The sequence below is a fragment of the Lepidochelys olivacea genome (genome assembly GCF_965140295.1).
Source record: "Lepidochelys olivacea isolate rLepOli2 genome assembly, chromosome: 9".
NCBI classification, from domain to species: Eukaryota; Metazoa; Chordata; order Testudines; family Cheloniidae; genus Lepidochelys; species Lepidochelys olivacea.
In genome coordinates, this window is record NC_140419.1 from 6,458,204 (window position 1) to 6,477,484 (window position 19,281).

The 19,281-nt window shown below is 51.4% G+C and overlaps 1 protein-coding gene across 2 annotated transcripts; it reads left to right on the top strand.

Annotated features, from left to right (window-relative positions):
* The first annotated feature begins 1,282 nt into the window (after positions 1 to 1,282).
* B3GNT7 (UDP-GlcNAc:betaGal beta-1,3-N-acetylglucosaminyltransferase 7) lies at positions 1,283 to 18,821 on the top strand. 2 transcript variants are annotated; one of them, XM_084639733.1, is made up of 2 exons: positions 1,283 to 1,426; positions 14,757 to 18,821. In XM_084639733.1, exons 1-2 carry the CDS (start codon positions 1,416 to 1,418, stop codon positions 15,949 to 15,951), a joined length of 1,206 nt encoding a protein of 401 aa, XP_084495859.1. In that variant the 5' UTR covers positions 1,283 to 1,415; the 3' UTR covers positions 15,952 to 18,821. The 2 variants fall into 2 exon arrangements, with proteins under 2 accessions (XP_084495859.1, XP_084495860.1); XM_084639734.1 differs by lacking the exon at positions 1,283 to 1,426 and adding an exon at positions 13,391 to 13,474.
* Positions 18,822 to 19,281: the final 460 nt, after the last annotated feature.

Genomic DNA, 19,281 nt, shown 5'->3' on the forward strand with positions numbered 1-19,281 from the left:
ACTTGTGGCACCTTAGAGACTAACCAATTTATCTGAGCATGAGCTTTCGTGAGCTACAGCTCACTTCATCGGATGCATGGTGTGTATGGTAACACCCCAATGGGTGTTTCATGTTTTCTATGTATATAAATCTCCCCACTGTATTTTCCACTGAATACATCCGATGAAGTGAGCTGTAACTCACGGAAGCTTATGCTCAAATAAATTGGTTAGTCTCTAAGGTGCCACACGTCCTCCTGTTGTTTTTGCAAATACAGACTAACACGGCTGCTACTCTGAAACCTCTCATATGGAAGCTGTTCCAGACTCCGCGTCAATTTTGTTGCCTTTTTCTGAACCTTTTCTAGTTCTAATGTATCTTTTTTTGAGATGGGAGGACCAGAACTGCACGCAGTATTCAAGGTGTTGGGTGCGCCATGGATTTATATAGTGGCATTATGATATTTTCTGTCTTATTTTCTATCCCTTTCCTAACAGTTTGTAACATTTAGCCTTTTTGACCACAGCTGTGCATGGAGCAGAAATTTTCAGAGACCTCTCCATGGTGACTCCAAAAATCTCTATAGTGGGTGGTAATAGCTAACTTACAACCCATCATTGTGTATGTACAGCTGGGAATATTTTTTTCCCAACGTTTATTACTTTGCACTGATCAGTATTGAATTTCATCTGCCGTTTTGTTGCCCAGTCACCCAGGTTTGTGAGCTTTCGCTGTAACTCAAGCTAGGCTATTGCAAAAGATCCGCTCAAGCCACAAAATTTGGATCCAGATCACAGCTGAGATTTCAGACATCCCCCCAAATTCATGTGTGTTTGGCAATAGGATTTTGGCTTGGGGCCCATTCTAGTGATATAACAACATTGGATTGTTAACTGTATTTAAGTACACCTCTCTGCTATATGGGGGGGAAGTTATTTAAGATGCCACCACCTTAGACAGTGATCTGCTTGGGGACGACGGGCCCCAGCGGTAAGTCGCCCGGCACCCAGCGGGTATGAAAGCAAAATGGCAAGAGGGCCTGGTGCGGGGAGCTCCTTCCCAGCGATGGGGCAATCACCACCAATGAATCCTGGCCCGTTGCCCTTTGACATGGCGCTGCCCAGGCCTTCGCTGGGACAGAGGGCAGAGCCCCTTGGCTTCCTTGGCCCCGGGGCAGGCGTCCTGCCAGCCCAGCGGCTGAAGAGTTAAAATACCTGCAGCCCAGGCTCCACCTCAGTGAGTTGAGGGGAGGAAAGAGGCAGAGATCTGCGGAGCAGGCCAGTGAGCACAGAGGGCTCTGTGTGCCGGCAGGGAGGAGGGCAAAGCCAAGCCAGCCCTGCGAGTTCCCAGCAGCTGTGTAGCCCCAGGACCAGGAGGGAAGGAGGGAGCCTCTCAGGATCCAGCAGCTCCGCTAGCTCAGTCCCAGGACCCCAGCATGTTGCAGTGGTAAGTGCGCCTGGGCTTTCTGCTGATTTCCCCAGGGGGCTGGCAAGGAGATGCGGGGAGATCATCGCCCCCCACTTTTCTCTCTGAGGCAAAGACTTTGCAGCCGAGCTGGGCTCTGCCGCCCCCGGACCGGCTTTGGGGCAAAGCGTTTGGAGAGGCGCGGTCAGCCCCGGGGGACCTCCGGGTTCGGGGGTGCCCCTGGGCGGGGTTTCGGCGCCCCTGAGCGGGGAGCGCTGCCGCGGCTGTAAAGGGGGCTGGGTGGCGATCTGGGGAGTCGCCGCAGGAGTCGGGCTGGGGGAATTGTCATGGGCAGGTCGCCGGTCCGGTCCCCCCGGGGCTCGCCTGCTTCTCCTCCATCCCCAGCGCAGCTCGGCCCCGTTCGCAAAGCCCCCCACGGGGCTTCGCGGAGCCGCCGGTGCCGCTCGCTTTTCGGGACCAAATCCTGGGTTGGGTTGGGTCGGGGGGGGGGGTGTTTTGCACCATCGGCGCCCCTGTGTCCCTCCCCCTCTGCATCTTAACAGCCGCCCAAAGGCTCCTTTGAGTTTCCCAGCGGGCTGGCTCCGGAGCTGGCGCCGGGGGGAAGGTAAAGGCATGGGGGGGGCACATCTCCCCCCAGATCAGCGCACGGCTCCGTTGCTGAGATCCCCCCCCCCTCCTTCGTTGCACACTGTACGGGCATTCATGTGGAACCAGCTCAGCCCCTCTGGGGCCTGGGGCACGGCTCCTCAATGCAGGACACTGTTGCCCATTAGAGGAGTTTGGGGGGTAGGGGTGGGGGGGGGGGAGGGACTTGGTTTTCCTGACGTGTTTTTCAGTGTAAAATCCCTCTCCCTTCATTTAACCCTAAGAAAGGGACATGTCAGCCGAGAGCCCCGTGTTACCAACTAGCCGGCTGGCCGCCACGGGGCCTGTCTGAAAGTCATGGCCCCTCCTGGCTTCCGCAGAGAGGAAAGGGAATGAAATACACTCCCCTGCTGGGCCAGGGGCCAGTGGGACCCGAACTTCTAGTCTGGAACCCTGGGGTTCTAGAGCTGATCCCATGAGCTCCCCAGTCCCCAGGTGGGACTGGCTCTGAGATCCCTGTGTTCCCAGTGGCAGAGCCAGCTTAATAACTGAATCTAAACGAGGAATTAAAAAAGAGAGAGAGAGAGATTCCAGTCCAGTCAAAGGGGGTTTTGCATGGGAATGGAAAGCCTGCCTGTCTCTCCAGAGACTTTGGATTTATGGATGGACTCACCCAGGGGGCCTTCCATTCCATACAGGGCCAGCATCCAGAATGGGATCTGTTTGTTCTTAATTAGATAATTTAGATTGATAAAGGCTTGGACTAGATTCCAAGGTGGCATGACTCACCCAAGGGGTAGGCGGTGTGACCTACAAGCTGGGGGAGACCGAAGAAGAGGCAAGTGAGAGCGGAGTTTGGTCAACGTAAAGCACCCCTTCCTGGGGAAGAGTTGATCTTAGGTGGGCTTCCTACTGGTGTGGCTCCATTGACTTCAGGGAAGCTACTCCTGAGTTACATGGGTGTGATTAGAATCCGGCCTCAGGTAGCGGGCTACCTTTCCCTGCTCTCTCCCTCCATCAGTGGGTGAGTTTTACCTGTGCAGATTCTCTTAGTCCGTGGGCCAGATTCCAAAAGGATGTATAGAGAGGGTATAAGTTACACAGCAGTGAGCAGGGGAGTGTTTAAGGGAGTGTAATTTGCGGCCAGTAGAAGTTAACAGGGAGAGAGTCTCTCTCCAGTTAAGCATTACCCAGTAGCCTCCCTCTGGGACCATTGTTTCCTTGTACGTGAACGTCCCTCCCCATAAAAGCAGACGGTAGAAAATTCTGGGGGATCTCTGCGAGGAGAGGAATGTGGCATGAGTCTGGAACTCCTAGTTCAGGAATCAGAGGAGCAGCCGTGTTAGTCTGTCTTCGCAAAAAGAAAAGGAGGACTTGTGGCACCTTAGAGACTAACCAATTTATTTGAGCATGAGCTTTCGTGAGCTACAGCTCACTTCATCGGATGCATACCGTGGAAACTGCAGAAGACATTATATACACAGAGACCATGAAACAATACCTCCTCCCACCCCACTCTCCTGCTGGTAATAGCTTATCTAAAGTGATCATCAAGTTGGGCCATTTCCAGCACAAATCCAGGTTTTCTCACCCCCCCCCCCCCACACACACACAAACTCATTCTCCTGCTGGTAATAGCCCATCCAAAGTGACCACTCTCTTCACAATGTGTATGATAATCAAGGTGGGCCATTTCCTGCACAAATCCAGGTTCTCTCACCCCCCTCCAAAAAACCACACACACAATCTCACTCTCCTGCTGGTAATAGCTTATCCAAAGTGACCACTCTCCCTACAATGTGCATGATAATCAAGGTGGTCAGTTTGGATGAGCTATTGCCAGCAGGAGAGTGAGTTTGTGTGTGTGTGTGTGTTTATATATAAAGTCTACTACAGTTTCCACGGCATGCATCCGATGAAGTGAGCTGTAGCTCACGAAAGCTCATGCTCAAATAAATTGGTTAGTCTCTAAGGTGCCACAAGTCCTCCTTTTCTTTTTGGATTTGTGCAGGAAATGGCCCACCTTGATTATCATACACATTGTGAAGAGAGTGGTCACTTTGGATGGGCTATTACCAACAGGAGAGTGAGTTTGTGTGTGGGGGCGCGGAGGGTGAGAAAACCTGGATTTGTGCTGGAAATGGCCCAACTTGATGATCACTTTAGATAAGCTATTACCAGCAGGAGAGTGGGGTGGGAGGAGGTATTGTTTCATGGTCTCTGTGTATATAATGTCTTCTGCAGTTTCCACGGAATGCATCCGATGAAGTGAGCTGTAGCTCACGAAAGCTCATGCTCAAATAAATTGGTTAGTCTTTAAGGTGCCACAAGTCCTCCTTTTCTTTTTAGTTCAGGAATGTTCAAATCCAAGGTTTGCTTCAGGCCTAGGTCCAACTGCTAGTGATTATTTCTACCCTGCAGTGAGGTGCCTGGAAGGAGCTCCCAGTCTAGGGGCCTAATGCTGCACTCCCTGCTCAGTCTAATGCCCATTGAGGTCACTGGGAGTTTTGCCTGGCTAAGGACTGCAGGACTGGATCCTTGGTCTGTACAGACTGGTACATATACACTCAATGGGGCAGACTCTCAGCTGGTGCGAGCTGTCATAGCTGTGACAGTTCATACTAGCTGAGGATCTGCCCCCAGTTGGTCTGTTTTACCTCTCACCTAGGTACCTTTCACACTTGTGAGTCCTGTGGCTCTGGCTCAGTGGAGTGAGTTAGAGAATTGGGCTCTAGGGGAACCAGTGCAGAGATGATGCGTATGGTGCTATAGGCTAGACTCCCTTAAGCCCTTGTCTGCACTAGTAAGTTCCACTGGTTGAACTGAAGGTGTGACTCAAAACTGGTTTAATTGTCCAGGCACAAACTCCTGTGTGGACGTTCTTATTTTGGTTTAGCTCCAATTGATTAGAAATAGGTTTGCACCTGAAGAAATAAGGAGTTTGCCTCAGTTCAGCTAACCCCACCAGGTGTTAAATCAGAATGAAAGCAATTAAACCATGGAGACAACTTGCTAACTGCCTGTTATGTGTATGAATGGGGGAATCTACTCTGATGGCATTTACACCTTGTGCAGCTGGAAGGTGGATAAAGAGAGAAGTTAAAGCAGGACTTTATCTCACCCCTCCAGGAATCCTTCCATTAGTTATTTTTCCTGCTCAGCCCTTTCTTCCTGCCCCATGGAGGTGAATTACCACAGTGAGCCAAATTCAGAGGTGATGAGCTAGAGGGGGATATGAGTCTGATTGTGAAAGAGGCTGAGGCCTGCTGTGTGTTGGGAAGGGGTCACTGATGTAATTGGATCTGTTTAATATCCAACTATTTACCCTGTTGCACCCCTCTACTGGTTACAGTGTGGCTCAAACCAGTTCAAGCGTGTCTCCGTTCGGGCTTTGCACTAGTGCAGCTGGAACAATCTCAAACCCATCCAGCGAAACGAGACAATCCCTGAGATGGTCTCCTGTACACCCTGCGTGGGGTGTATTTGACATCAGTTCAGGCTCAGCTACACTCCCTCGCGCTGACTTGCTTGCCTCTGAATTTAGCCCAGTCTCTGTCTGTTACACACAGGTTCAAAGTAAATGAATTGCACAGGAGCTTGCTGGTACGGGCGAGGGTTTTGTTAGTGTTTTGTGAAACATCTCCTGGCTGATTGATATAATACTTCAGCTAATGGCAATGAGTTCAGTAATCTCATGATCTTTTGGGCCTTCCCTGCTGTTTGTTACGGCGCAGGGGGTGGGGTCGGGGGGGGTGGGGTGCCACGCCATAAGAAGACTGAAAAACTCTTGCGGCAGGAACCTTGTTTTTCAATTTGCTTTGCAAAGCGCCCAGCACCTGGCTGGGTGTAGTGAAAATAACGGCTGTAATACTGGGGCTGGGACAAGCGCTGTCCTAGAGCGCGACCCAGCAGACGGTGAGGTCGCGGTCGGAGGAGAGAAAGGCAGACAAGGGATGAGTGAGATGATCTGAGCTGCCTGGGTTTCTGAAAGCACTGGTGCCTACTGGGGTAAGACTAGAGTTGCCAACTTTGGTTGGCCGGATTCCTGGACATTTCACCACAAGACATAATCCTGGAGGGGTGGCAACCCCAGGTAAGACTAAGAGTGCATCTACACGGGCACTGGAGGTGTCATTTCCAGATCAGGGAGATGTCTGTGTGCGCTAAAAATAGAGCGTAACCGGCTAGCTGCTCCCAGTGTGCACCCAGGGTCTGGGACGGGATTGTAGTTGGGCGGCTGGCCTATCCCGCCGCCCACACTTCCACGGCCATGCTGCTCTTTGGACCATCCTCGCTCAATCTAAGCTCCAGCTGCAGGGTTAGACATACCCTGCTGGGATGCTGGAGAGTCCGGATGTCAGGGCTATAACCTGGTCAGTTACGAAAACCTGAGCCCCGACTACTACAGCTGCCCACGTGTGTGGGTTGGGTACTGGACTGCCTCACCCTTTTCCCATAGAGATCCGTGGCTCCTGCCACCTTGATTACTGTTGCTGCAGAAGTATCAGCTCCTGGAAATAAGGTTGTAGTGTTCATGTGGACCGGCTGCTGGGGCTGAAATGTAATTGACAGACGCGGGATTGTCACGAGTTTGTAATGATTATTTATCACGTTTATTACAATAGTGTCTAGGGGCCAACTGGAGATGGGGCCTCGTTGTGCTAGACGCTGTATAAACATGGAATAAGAAATAGTTCCTACAACATAGGGCTTTACCATCGAAACAGAGACAACACCGAGATAGCGTAGGCGAAAGGGACAGAAGGTACAAGCCGAGAGAACAATGTGCTGCTTACAAATGGCATGGCAGTGCTGTGATTGCAGTGGGGCTGTGTTAAGAGGAGGGTTAGCTGGATGGAAAGAAGGAAGGGAAGGTACCATCTTACTAGGAAGCCCTGGGATTACTAGACATAATTGGCAAAGAATCTTGTGGCACCTTATAGACTAACAGACGTATTGGAGCATGAGCTTTCGTGCGTGAATACCCACTTCGTCAGACGCATGTAGTGACATAATTGATTATAATTCAAAGCATAGAGCTGATATTGCTAATAGGTGGGAATATACTTGGGAATGATGGATCAGAGGGCAAAAGGTTAATTAACAAACTAATTTAAATAACTTGGAGTTAAGATTGCTCCTATGTATGGAACATGAGGCTTTTACATTAAATAAAACAACACCATGGAAGCAAATGGCAGTATGGAAATGAGTTAAGGGGAAGTAGATAAATATTCAAATACTCTCACAGTTCATACAGTCTCAGATAAATATATACATATAAAATATCACATACAATATCTGTCCACCTTCCTGTAACTGTTTATTTCCATACTCTTAGCTGTAACCAGAGCTACCACGTGGGTGCTTTTTACATTATTAATAGATACAAAGAAGTTATAGATGCTTATAAATGACCAGCTTCGCAGTTTTCATTAATTAAAAAACAGTTTGATTGTAAATCTTCAGGTTTTGCGTACAGTTAAGTGCCATTTAATTAAAAAAAAAAACATAAAGAAGAATTATTTACAAAATCTGGCCTTATTGTTTGATATAGTGACAGGTCCCTTATAAAATCTGTCTGGCCTGACAGGCATTTCATAAAGTTTATTGAGGGTAAGAGGAAGCAGAAGGAAATTGGGAACTCGGCAGATCATACCTAACGTGCAGAGGAAGGTGGAGCATCGTCAAATTTCTGTTGGGCAAAGAGCGTCCAGGGACATTTTAGAAAGCATGACCTCTGCGCTGAGCTGTGGGAATCCAGAGGCCTTATAGAGCATCTAGTCTCTGCACTAACCCTATATAATTTATAAAAACAAAGAAATTCTCACAGCAAAAATGTTAACGAAGTTCAGGTTATTCCCATGGCGTGTCACAGCGAGTGTTGCCACCTCTTGTGATTTTATCGCATAGCGATATTGGATGTTTTACTGAAAGCCCCAGCTCCTGGAGATAAGTATGACACGTGAATCGCAGCTTTAATTTAAAAAGTACATTTCTAGCCCCTGGCTGTGGAGAAAAGCTTGTAACTGGGACCTGAGTGCTCCCTAGAGCAGGGGTGGCCAGCCTGAGAAGGAGACAGAATTTACCAATGTGCATTGCCAAAGAGCCACAGTAATCCGTCAGCAGTCCGGCTGATCGGTGCCTCTCCCTCCCTCCCTGCACCTTCTGATCAGCTGGCGTGCAGAAGGCTCTGTGGGGGGAAAAGCGAGGGCACGGCAGGCTCAGGGGGGGGGATGAGAAGGGGTGGGGTGGGGGCAGGGCCTGTGGCAGAGCCAGGCGTTGAGGAGTGAGCACCCCCGGCCCATTGGGAAGTTGGCGCCTGTCGCTTCAGCCCCGGACTCGGTGCCTAGCCAAGGAGCCGCGTGTTAACTTCTGAAGAGCCGCATGGGGCTCCGGAGCCACGGGTTGGCCACCCCTGCCCCAGAGGCTCAAACTGGAAGGCCAAGAGAAGGTATCCAAAATTGATTTTTAAAAAAGCTCATGATTTTTAAGCCAATCTTGCGATTTTGAGAGGCCGGATATGTGATTTTTGTATGCAGTGGTGTTGTAGCCAGGTTGGTCCCAAGATATCAGAGAGAGAAGCAAGATCTTTTATTGGACCAACTTCTATTGGTGAGAGAGACAAGCTTTCGAGCCACACAGAGGCTATCTACACACACTACAGCTTCCATCAGTACAAGTTATGTCACTCAGGGGTGTGAATAAGCCACCCCTCTGAGCGACATAAGTTACACTGACCTAAGTGCCAGTGTGGACAGTGTTATGTCCGGCCAACAGAGCTGCTGCCGCTGTTCACTCACAGGTGTTGGGGGTGTTTTTGTTTTTTATCATTTTCCTCTGGGAGTTGATTCGAGAGCGTAGTGATTTGTCTGCGGTCACTCACCTACTTGTTATTGGAGCATTGAGTGCACTGGATGAGGTACTTCACTTGTTGGGATAGGCACGTGTAGGACCCCTGGATCTTGACAGGTGTGTTGTGGCAGGGGGTGTTGATCATCGCAGCAGTGGAGATATGTCTGCGGGTTTTGCATCTGTTGTTCTGGCAGGGCCTGGTGCCGCTTTGAGTTAGTGTGTCCTGGTCTGTGGGGAACTAGCTGCTGCTGCTGCTGAGCTTGGAGAGACTGGGGGGCTGTTTGAAGGGCAGAACTGGGGGTTCAGGGAAGATTTCTTTCAGAATAGGGTCCCCATCCAGTATGCGTTATAGTTGTTTGATGATACCCTGTATGGATTCCAGTGTGGGGTGGCAGATCTTGCAATCTTTGAACACTTTGAGGGTAGCGATACTGAATTTCCCTCAACCAGCCAATAATTGCATACAAAATGGGCCCTACCCAGGAACAGCCCCTCCTTTGACCAATTACTTTGAAATTTTCCAGAAGAATTCTCATGTACCCTGAAACAATCATGGAAATGCTTTTCCTGCTTTATACGGGACACGAATCAGACTCTGTTGTGGTTAGTACGTCAGAAATCCCATAGCTACTGCTTATGAGATAGCTTGCTTGTGATCGTAACTCCGGAGCTACTACTGAGTAGGCTTCATATTCAAAGCATTTCTTTATAGCTGCAGGTTTTCCCCCTGCAACTCTAAGGAAATGCCCTCACTGTGAAACCATAAGCGATCCTGCCACAAAATCCAGTGTTAAAATCAAAGAGCGCAGTGGAACCCGGGAAAACTTTATCTCCCAAACCACAGGCCGCTACTGCTTGAGCATAATGAAGCCCCCTTGTTCCAGGGTTAAAGCATAGCCGGACGCTTAGGTTTTCCCTATGCTGCAGCCAGCCACCAGCCGGCAAACTGCTTGTTGGCTAGGTTTGCGAAGGCCACACATTCCGCTGGGTGGCTCTTCTCTGTTTGTAACATGATAACTTTTGAATGGTGCACCCAATCCATTCCAAAATGTCAGGGAATGTTCTAGGCATCCCTGGCCAGAATTCTATCAATTTTGGGGGGAAATCGGACAAAAATGAAAAAGGAATAATGTGAGACATGTGTGTCCCCTGCCATCTAATTAGCACAGCCATAGAGAGGTGGGGAAATGGGTGGGGGGAATGGAAGCACAAACACCCTTGCTGTGGAGAGGAAAATGGGGGGAGGAGGAATGGAGAGCACACAAAAGCATGTGTGTGTGTGTATTTTGGAGGATGGAATGGGGGGCACACAGGGAAGGGGGAAGTTGTCCCTGACAAAGAGGGAGATGGGAGGGTGGTACAGAGGCAGCGTGTGGGGTGAAGGATTCAAGGAGCCCCAAGTCTGTGCAGTGAACTCGTGCAGTGGCCTACACCAGCTATGAAGTGTGTGACCCGCTAGTAACCATTTTCAGTGCGATACAATGGCTAATAGTTTTGGCTTAATCATGATGTTTTTCCAACATGGGTGGCGCGTGAGTTTCCGAGGAGATTTAACTCTGTGCCAAATTGCCAGGGGGTCACAACCAACTGCTTCGGAGCTAGCAAGACCCCAAGGGCCTTAGAACCAAACCAGCATTTCCAGCCCGGGGCCCGTTTTTCAAACGATCTGTTACCTGGAATGAATGTAATCAATTTTCTTCAAACGTTGCAGCAATGTTCGCCTTTGCCGTCAGCAGTAACCTGCCTACTCACAGCTCAAACCAATTCTGCTCAGCTGAGTTCTGGGGGTAAGGGATACAAATCAGGCATTGAGGGTTGTCGTGCCGTAGCGCAAGAGCGATGGGAGAAGCAGATCAATACAAGATTGGGGTATTGTGGGCCTCAAGCAGAACCTTTGTAGCACCCCAGAAATGCAATATTGCATTAGCACACAGAGAGGCAAGAACCCTGAAAGTGAGGACGAGCAGGGCGTGGATTTGAAGGAGTGGGGAGGAGTGATGTCAGCTTGACAGGCCAGGAAGAGACATGGGTTTGGACAGAGCCCCGTGGGACCCCCACTGAAAGTGGGAAAGGACCTGCCAAAAGAGCGGCTGGTGCAGTGACCATAGGCAGAGGAGAGAGGAGGACCGCAGAGGATGGTATCTGAAAGGCCAGGAGAAGAAGGACGAGGATGTGAGCAGCGGAGAGGAGACATAGGACAAGGACGGAGGATGGCTGAGGCTGCTCGAGACCAAGTGCGAACAGTCTCAGTGGGGTAGAGAGGGTGGAAGCTGGACTTAGGGAGGAGAGGTCCAGGCTGGCGCTGGATGGGAGGGCCCTGAGGCAGCAGCTGTAGATGGTGTGTTAGATGAACTTAGCAATGAGAAGCATGGGCAGTGAGTGGAGCCCCCTTTTGGGGAGGCGAGCCCGCAATTCCACCCCTTCCGCCCGCCCCCTGGCAGCCAGAGCCCCGAGCCCCCCTGCCTCCCCGCGGCCGGAGCCACAAGCCTCCCACCCGGAGAAGGCCTGAGCCCACCCACACCCCTCATCTGGAGGCTGCCTGAAGCCCCAAGACCGCCCCCCCCCACGCCTGCTCGGAGGAGCCCGGGCTGGCTGAAGCTGGAGTGTCCCCCCACCCCCCTTGGCCGGAGGAGCTCTGGGCCATCCAAAGCCCCGACCCCCTCCCCCAAGTGCCCAGAGGAGCCCTGGGCCAGCTGCAGCCGGACCTCCCCTGCCCTCCTCTCCCCAGACCCAAGCCACCGCGGGGAAAGGGTCTCTTCGAAGACGCTTTTGATATGTCCCATGCAGTTTCCGGGGCGGCTGAGGAGGCGGTATGTGCTGCTCAGCTTCCTGGGCTCCTCAGTCATCTCCTTGGAGTGGAGGGAGATGACTGAGGAACCCAGGACGCTGAATAGCACATGCTGCCTCATCAGCCGCCCCAACACATGCATGGGGCATTATAAAGCAAAAACTTCGCCCCCAAACCCCGCAACCGGGGCTCTGGCAGCCTCCCCTGGCCTATTATACCTGCCGCCCATGGTGAGAAGGGAGACGGGGCAGCAACTGGGAGGCCGGGGATGGGGTGGGGAGGGACGTGGAAGAGGTGAGCAAGAGGCAGAGGAGAGTGAGAGGCTGAGGAGGGGGAGGGAAAAGGGGAGAGATGTCCGCGGCCCTGAGGGGCAGGAAAAGGGGTCAGATGGAGGAGAGCAGGGGCGAGACCTCGGTGTGGGAAGAGGGAAAGGTGTTAGAGGGGCTGGAATGGGGGTGGGGGGTGGCGCAGCGGATCTCATTGATTTTCTCTTGGGAAAAATCAGCCTGCATTGGATGGAGGGGGAGGAAATGTGGGCTACAGAACGGGGGCTTGTGTGACCCGGACGGAGCTCTGGGCGAGGTTACCGTCCATATGGGACGCGCCGTCTCTGGGAAACGCTTTCCAGAGCAGCAGCTCCTTCCCAGGGGATCCCATCAGCCCAGCACACTTCCTGTGCCTCAAGCTCCACGAAATCAACAGCCCCGATGCTACACCCCTTCCCTGCCCCTACCACTGCCAGCTCCGCTCGGCATCTCACAAATGCCTTGTGTTCGGAGGAGGCGACGGGGTCCTGGCTGGGCAAACAGGTCATTGGCTGGGGGAGAAGCCCTGACCCTCACGGGGCAGTGGGGCGGGAGGAAATGGGAGCAGATGTGAGGGCGGGAGCAGCAGGGCTGGAGCCGGTTTGGGAGCTATGCAGATAACCGCAGTCGGGTCCCGTCCTCAGTACAGACAGCAGAGAGCTGGCTTCTTCTGAGCGCTCTGGGACAGCAGCCCTGGGAAGTGGGGATGGCGGGTGAGGAAAGGAGGTTCTTTTTTCCCCATCCAGGGCGTAGCAAACTTCCCAGCGTCCTGCATTAGGCAGATCCAAATGGACTCAGCAATGGCCAGGTATTGCCCCCTCCCTCTGCCCCAGGGACAGAAGAGAAAATGCCCTCCATGAGTAATCACAGGAGGAATATTGTACCTGTTAGATCAGCGGCGCTTGTCACACGGCTGGTAGCGTCCCGCATGTCTGACTGTGTCTAGCGATGAGTGAGACGGACGGACAGGTTGTGTGGATTTATTGGTGACTCTCCGCTTCCAGCAGTTGTTATGTCAGGGAGAAATTACAAGGAGCATGTGAAGGGGGGAGGGGTTTAACATGCAGCGTTTTGAGAGTGCAAAAGTTGAAGACTGAGAAAAATCTGCCCCAAAAGTTTGAAAACAAAAGTTTGCTGAGAGCAAGTCAAGTGGGTTTTTTACCCACGAAAGCTTATGCCCAAATAAATCTGTTGGTCTTTAAGGTGCCCCTGGACTCCTTGTTGTGTTTGTGGATACAGACTAACGCAGCTACCCCTGATATTACCATAGGCGCCAACCTCTCCTGGCGCCGGTGGGTGCTTGCCCCGCCCCAACTCCACCCTTGCCCTGTCCCCATTCCAACCCCTTCCCCAAAGACCCTGCCCCAACTCTGCCCCCTCCCTGCCCCTATTGGACTCCTTCCCCAAATCCCCGCCTCCTCCCCTGAGCGCGCCGCGTTCCCGCTCCTCCCCCCTCCTTCCCCCAGCTCCTTAGGCTGTGGCAGCAAGCGCTGGGAGGAGAAGCAGGGACAAGACGTGCTCAGAGAGGAGGCAGAGGTGAGCTGGGGTGGGGAGTTTGGTTGCCGGTGGGTGCAGAGCACCCACCCATTCCCATGGAGTTGGTGCCTGGGGATATTAGTCAATTAATGACATAGGATGTCTTCCTACCCTCCTTACAAATGTGAAAGTAAACCATATGTACCTAGACCTGGGCAGAAAACCTACGTTTTTGCCATGAAAACATTTGGTTCATGTTTTTAGATTGAAAAGTTCCACTTCTTTCCCCAAAGGGAGTTCAGAACTGTTTCAAAATGGAAATGTTTATTCAAATCGCCACTTTAAAATGAAATGACAATTTTCATTTCATTTCAACTTAAAATATAGGGGTGAGAGCAAAAAATGGAGGTGATGGTGGGGTTGGTTCTTTTTTCCCCTTCTGTTTAAAAAAGACCTAAACGACATTTTAAGTGGAAATGGAATTTGAGCTTTCGAACTGACATTTCAGCGTAAAATATCGTTCTGATTTGCTTTTTTCCCCCCTAAACCAAAAATGTGAAACAAAATGACATTTTAAGGCACTTGGAAATGAACATGGATTTTGATATTTATGGTGGAAAAATAGAAAATTTTCACTGGAATTGACACTGCAAAAAAATCGGTTTTGATGGAACCCTATATTTCAGCAAGAAAACTTTCTGCCCTCACTGTTTTAATGAGTGTTGTTTTGTGTCTGATATTTACATGGTGAGAATTTGTAAACCGGCTAAAACTTCTTAAATGAATAGACAAAAAACGTCAATTGGCTTTACTCGTACCCTGGAGTGGGGCTGCCTCTCCCCCCCACCTCCCCAACCCCTCACCCTTAACATATCCTAGATACACTCATGGAGGATAGGAGGGTAGGCAGGGATGATGTGAAGTGAGCTGTAGCTCACGAAAGCTTATGCTCAAATAAATTGGTTAGTCTCTAAGGTGCCACAAGTACTCCTTTCCCTAGCCTCTGTTTACCAGAAGCTGGGAATGGGCGACAGGGGATGGATCACTGGATGATTCCCTGTTCTGTTCATTGTCTCTGGGGCACCTGGCACTGGCCAATGTCAGAAGACAGGATACTGGGCTAGATGGACTATTGGCCTGACCTAGTATGTCCGTTCTTATGTTCTCCCTGTTTGTCCCACTCAGTTTCCTTCTCTTATGTAATAAGCATTGTCTGGTATTTGCATTGCAGTGTCTCTCTGATTGTAAGAATAAAAGATTCTTGCACAGAGTGGGCCGACCGCTGAGGTTCTACCCCAGCTGACAGCATCTTTTGCCTTAACCATACATCTTGTCTCTTTAGGAAGAAGACGATCTACAAAAGTGTCTGCCTGTCCTTTGTGCTGGTGATCATGGTGACAGTGCTGCAGAGGGGGATGACTCCTAGCCATTTCATGCCGGGCCAGCAGCAGAAAGAATTGCACCAAGAGCCTGTGAAAGCTCAGAAGAGAGATGACATCTTCTCCAAGACCGGCCACTTCTGGAAGAGCAAGATGGAGAAGACCCACCTGGAGGTGGAGGGAGTCACTGAGAACCAGGTGAAATCCTGGGATGTCACCACTATCAATTGCACGGCCAACCAGAACATGAGCAAGATGGACTGGTTCAAGGGGCTGGAGCCCAACTTTCAGCAGTTCCTGCTTTACCGGCATTGTAGGTACTTTCCCATGCTGATCAACCACCCAGAGAAGTGCAGGGGTGACATTTACCTGCTGATTGTGGTCAAGTCCATCATCACGCAGCACGACCGGCGGGAGGCCATTCGAAGGACCTGGGGCCAGGAGAAGGAGGTGGATGGGAAAAAGATCAAGACTCTCTTTCTACTGGGCACGGCCTCCAAAGAAGAAGAGAGGGCCAACTACCAGAAGCTGCTGGATTATGAGAACCACATCTATGGGGATATCCTACAATGGGATTTCCTGGACAGTTTCTTCAACCTCACCCTCAAGGAGGTCCATTTCTTAAAGTGGCTCAACATCTACTGTGACGGCATTCGCTATATCTTCAAGGGGGATGACGACGTCTTCGTCAGCCCAAGCAACATTCTGGAGTTCCTGGAGAACAAGAAGGAAGGAGACCTCTTTGTGGGAGACGTCCTGTACAAGGCCAGGCCGATCCGGAAGAAAGAGAACAAGTACTACATCCCCAGCGCCCTCTACAACAAGAACAACTACCCACCCTATGCGGGTGGTGGTGGTTTCCTCATGGACGGGCCCCTGGCCATAAAGCTCCACAAGGCCTCAGAGACCTTGGAGCTGTACCCCATTGATGACGTCTTCCTGGGGATGTGCCTGGAGGTCCTCAAGGTGGAGCCAGTCAGACACGAGGGCTTCAAGACCTTCGGCATTGTGAAGAACAAGAACAGCAAGATGAACAAGGAGCCGTGTTTCTACCGGGACATGATGGTGGTTCACAAACTGTTGCCCCTGGAGCTGCTCCAGATGTGGAGCCTGGTCCACAGTAACTTAACCTGCTCCAGAAAGCTCAATGTCCTTTAGCGTGTGGCTTCCCTGAGGAGCTGCGTCAGGAAGGGCTGAAGCAGCTGGAACCTTGTCCTGCGGGGCGAGGGGAAAGAACCTAGAACCAGATGAAGGCAACAAACTGTTTTGGGACTACTCCAGAGCCTTCCCTTCCGGCAACGAGAGAAGAGAGACCGTGTTCGGGGGGAGGGAAGGTTTCTAATGGGGTACTTTTGTACTGTACTGCGTTTTTTTTATCCCCAACTGGGTTGGGGAGTCACTGAAAAAGAAAAAGGAGAATGAGAGAAAAGAAAAAGAGAGAGAGAATGGGGATCATCTTGGGGGAAACTTCTGGATGACACATTTCAGGAAAGATGTGGTCAAATTGGAAAAAGTCCAGAGAAGAGCAATAAATATTATAAAAGGTCTAGAAAACATGACCTAGGAGGGAAGATTGAAAAAGTTGGGTTTGTTTAGTCTGGAGAAGAGAAGACTGAGAGGGGACATGATATGTTTTCAAGTACATAAATGGTTGTTACAAGGAGGAGGGAGAAAAATTGTTATCGTTAACCTCTGAGGATACGAGAAAAAGCAATGGTCTTAAATTGCAGTAAGGGTGGTTTAGGTTGGACATTTAGGAAAAAACTTCCTGTCAGGGTGGTTAAGCACTGGAATAAACTGCCCAGGGAGGTTGTGGAATCTCCAACACTGGGGATTTTTAAGAGCAGGTTAGACAAACACCTGTCCGGGATGGTCTAGATAATACTTAGTCCTACCTTGAGTGCAGGGAACTGGACTAGACGACCTCTCGAGGTCCCTTCCAGTCCTGTGATTCTGACTGACTGGCACATGCCCTGCCCTGCAGCGTCCCTGTGTCATCCTCTTGCCTGGGAGCCCCTGAACAGAGGAATGCACCTGGTGTGAATTCCTCAAAGATTTCTCTCTCCTAGGGGGAAGGAGATGGGGGATTGCGAATTTCAAAACAAGCACACAGTGAATCGCAATTTGGTCTGGCCAGCGCAGTTGCACGCTGCCCCAGAACAATAGGCTGCAGCCACCCCCATTCTAATGGCTTCATTTGCCTATGGCTCATCATCGCCTTGGACAAGTACCCTTCCACTGCTGGTCACACCGTTGTCTCTCCAGCCAAAGGCACAGTCTGGAGTCGGCTACCCCTCCCCCTAGCGTTGCCAATTTTGGTTGGCTGTGTTCCTGAAGGTTTCATCACATGACATAATCTTTAAATGAAGATTAATCTTTAAGTCCTGGAGACTCCAGGACAATCCCGGCCCCGGGAGACATGACCCTCCCCGCCCCGGTGGGCATGGTGCCACCCCTGAGCTTTGTGATGCTAGTTCCACGGAGGGTTTTCCTTTCCCTCCCTGTGCCCGCGGCCGTGGCCCCAGAGACTCTCTGAGGACACTGCCAGCGGCCTGACAGTGGCACCGTTCTGGGGGGGACTGTAGCCAAGGGCGGGAGGCCAGTTCGTGGCTGGGTCGGGCCTAGCAGCAGCCGTGCAACCACGGCAACAGGTGCTAGGCTTCTCTCCCACCTGAGCAGAGGGCAGGCTGGAGTCGGGGCTGGAGGTCTACAGCCCCACCCCGGGCCCTCAGTGGAGGGCGGGAATGGGACAGTCTGTTCTAGGTAGAAGTCAACATTGGGGTTAACCCCAGCGCCAGGAAAACCTGCCTTGAAAGGTCCACTGGTAACACTCCAGCAGGCAGCAACACACCTGTTGCAGGAATACACATGACCATGCACCCCCCACCCGTTACACCTGCAAAGTCACAGCTACATCCGTGCACACGCGGGTGCACAGACATGTCCACGCACAGCCCCACAGTGAGATGCACATATACACACATGCACAGGCATGGCTCACAGATGTCACACAGTCCTGTACACGCAGGCGTGCTCACGCACACACCCGGGCCAGAGCAAAGCCGTCGGTGTGAGCATAGCACGTTGCAGCATAGACACAACGGGACATGGATGTGTGCGCACTCACGGATGGGTGAGCGCACAGCCTCATATGTACCCCGAGCACGCAGAGAGAAACACACCCTCTCTCCCTGGTGCCAGCCATTGAAAGGAAAGTACTCCTACTACCTCAAAGGTCCCCCTGTGCAGCACCTTTTGAATGTGGCCTGGAAACGTGCCGGTTTCATTCACTCCAAGTCTGTACGTTCCCCAGGTTAGAAAACAAACAAGAAAGGAGAAAAGCCAGCCAAAAAAGCCAACTTCATGCCAGGTTTCGCCACTTACCCTTGGCCTGTGCCCACCTTCTGCTCAAATGCCTTGCACATTTGGAAGTGGGGGGTTGGGGAGGGGGGAGACGCAGGAAATCCAGTGCTGTTGAGTTTGGAACTAGACGGTTAGGCAGACAGTCTGCTAGGATTTGGTCCAGAAAATTTGTGCTTTACTTAGTTACTGTGAACTTTTATTTAAGCTTTAAGGGTTTTATTTTGTGGTGGGGGAGGGTGGAAAAGGAAAGGGGCTGGAAATGGACAAATCCACCCCCCCCACTCCACTCCCCAACAAAATCGTGCAAGTTCCACTCCCACACCGTCCCCGTCCCGTGTGCAAACACACTGCGTGTCTGACGGTGAACGGCAGATGCACAGTGTCGCCCCCACCCGTCTCCCTGCAGAATCCAGAGGCCTCCTTCAGGGAGCGCTATTTCCGAACGAACGTCCACACGTCCACTCTCGCTATACATATCTGTGTAATGTATGTCTGGGTCCAGTATCTATGTATGTCTATTTATAGGGTATACCGTAGACAGGTATGTATCATGTGCATGTGTAAGGCGAGTATTGACTGTGTACGTGAACATTTCAAGGTTGCTTTTCGCCATGGTGGGAGCTGTACAGACAAATATGGTAGGTCTGAGGACATTTAGTTTCTAAATAAAGGGTTTTTAAAAAAAATCACCTCCACTATTTCCTAGCAGCTGGGGCTGCTGCGGGGTCAGCGGGGACCATGGATGTGTCTCACGGGAAACAATTTTGCCTAGAGTTGACCTGTGACTTGTGGTCCTGCAGATTTGATCTCCGACCTCCAATCTTGGCATCACAATGGTTTGGCTCTGCCCAAGAGAGCCCCACTCCCTGACGGTCACCACCCTAGATACTGTGCTGTATCTGCTGCTGATGCGCAACTGTGCGGCTAACCGGGCGCAGCCGCGAGTATCAGTCCCAACCCCTAGTTTGAGACCCACTGCACTAAACCCATGTCTACGCTACCATTGGGGATGGGGGGGTTGTGTGACTGCAAGACTTGCAGGCATCCCCGAGCTAGCTTTGATCTCACGAGCGCGGGCACCAAAAGCAGTGAAGCTGCAGAAGCATGGGTGGTACATGCCCACCT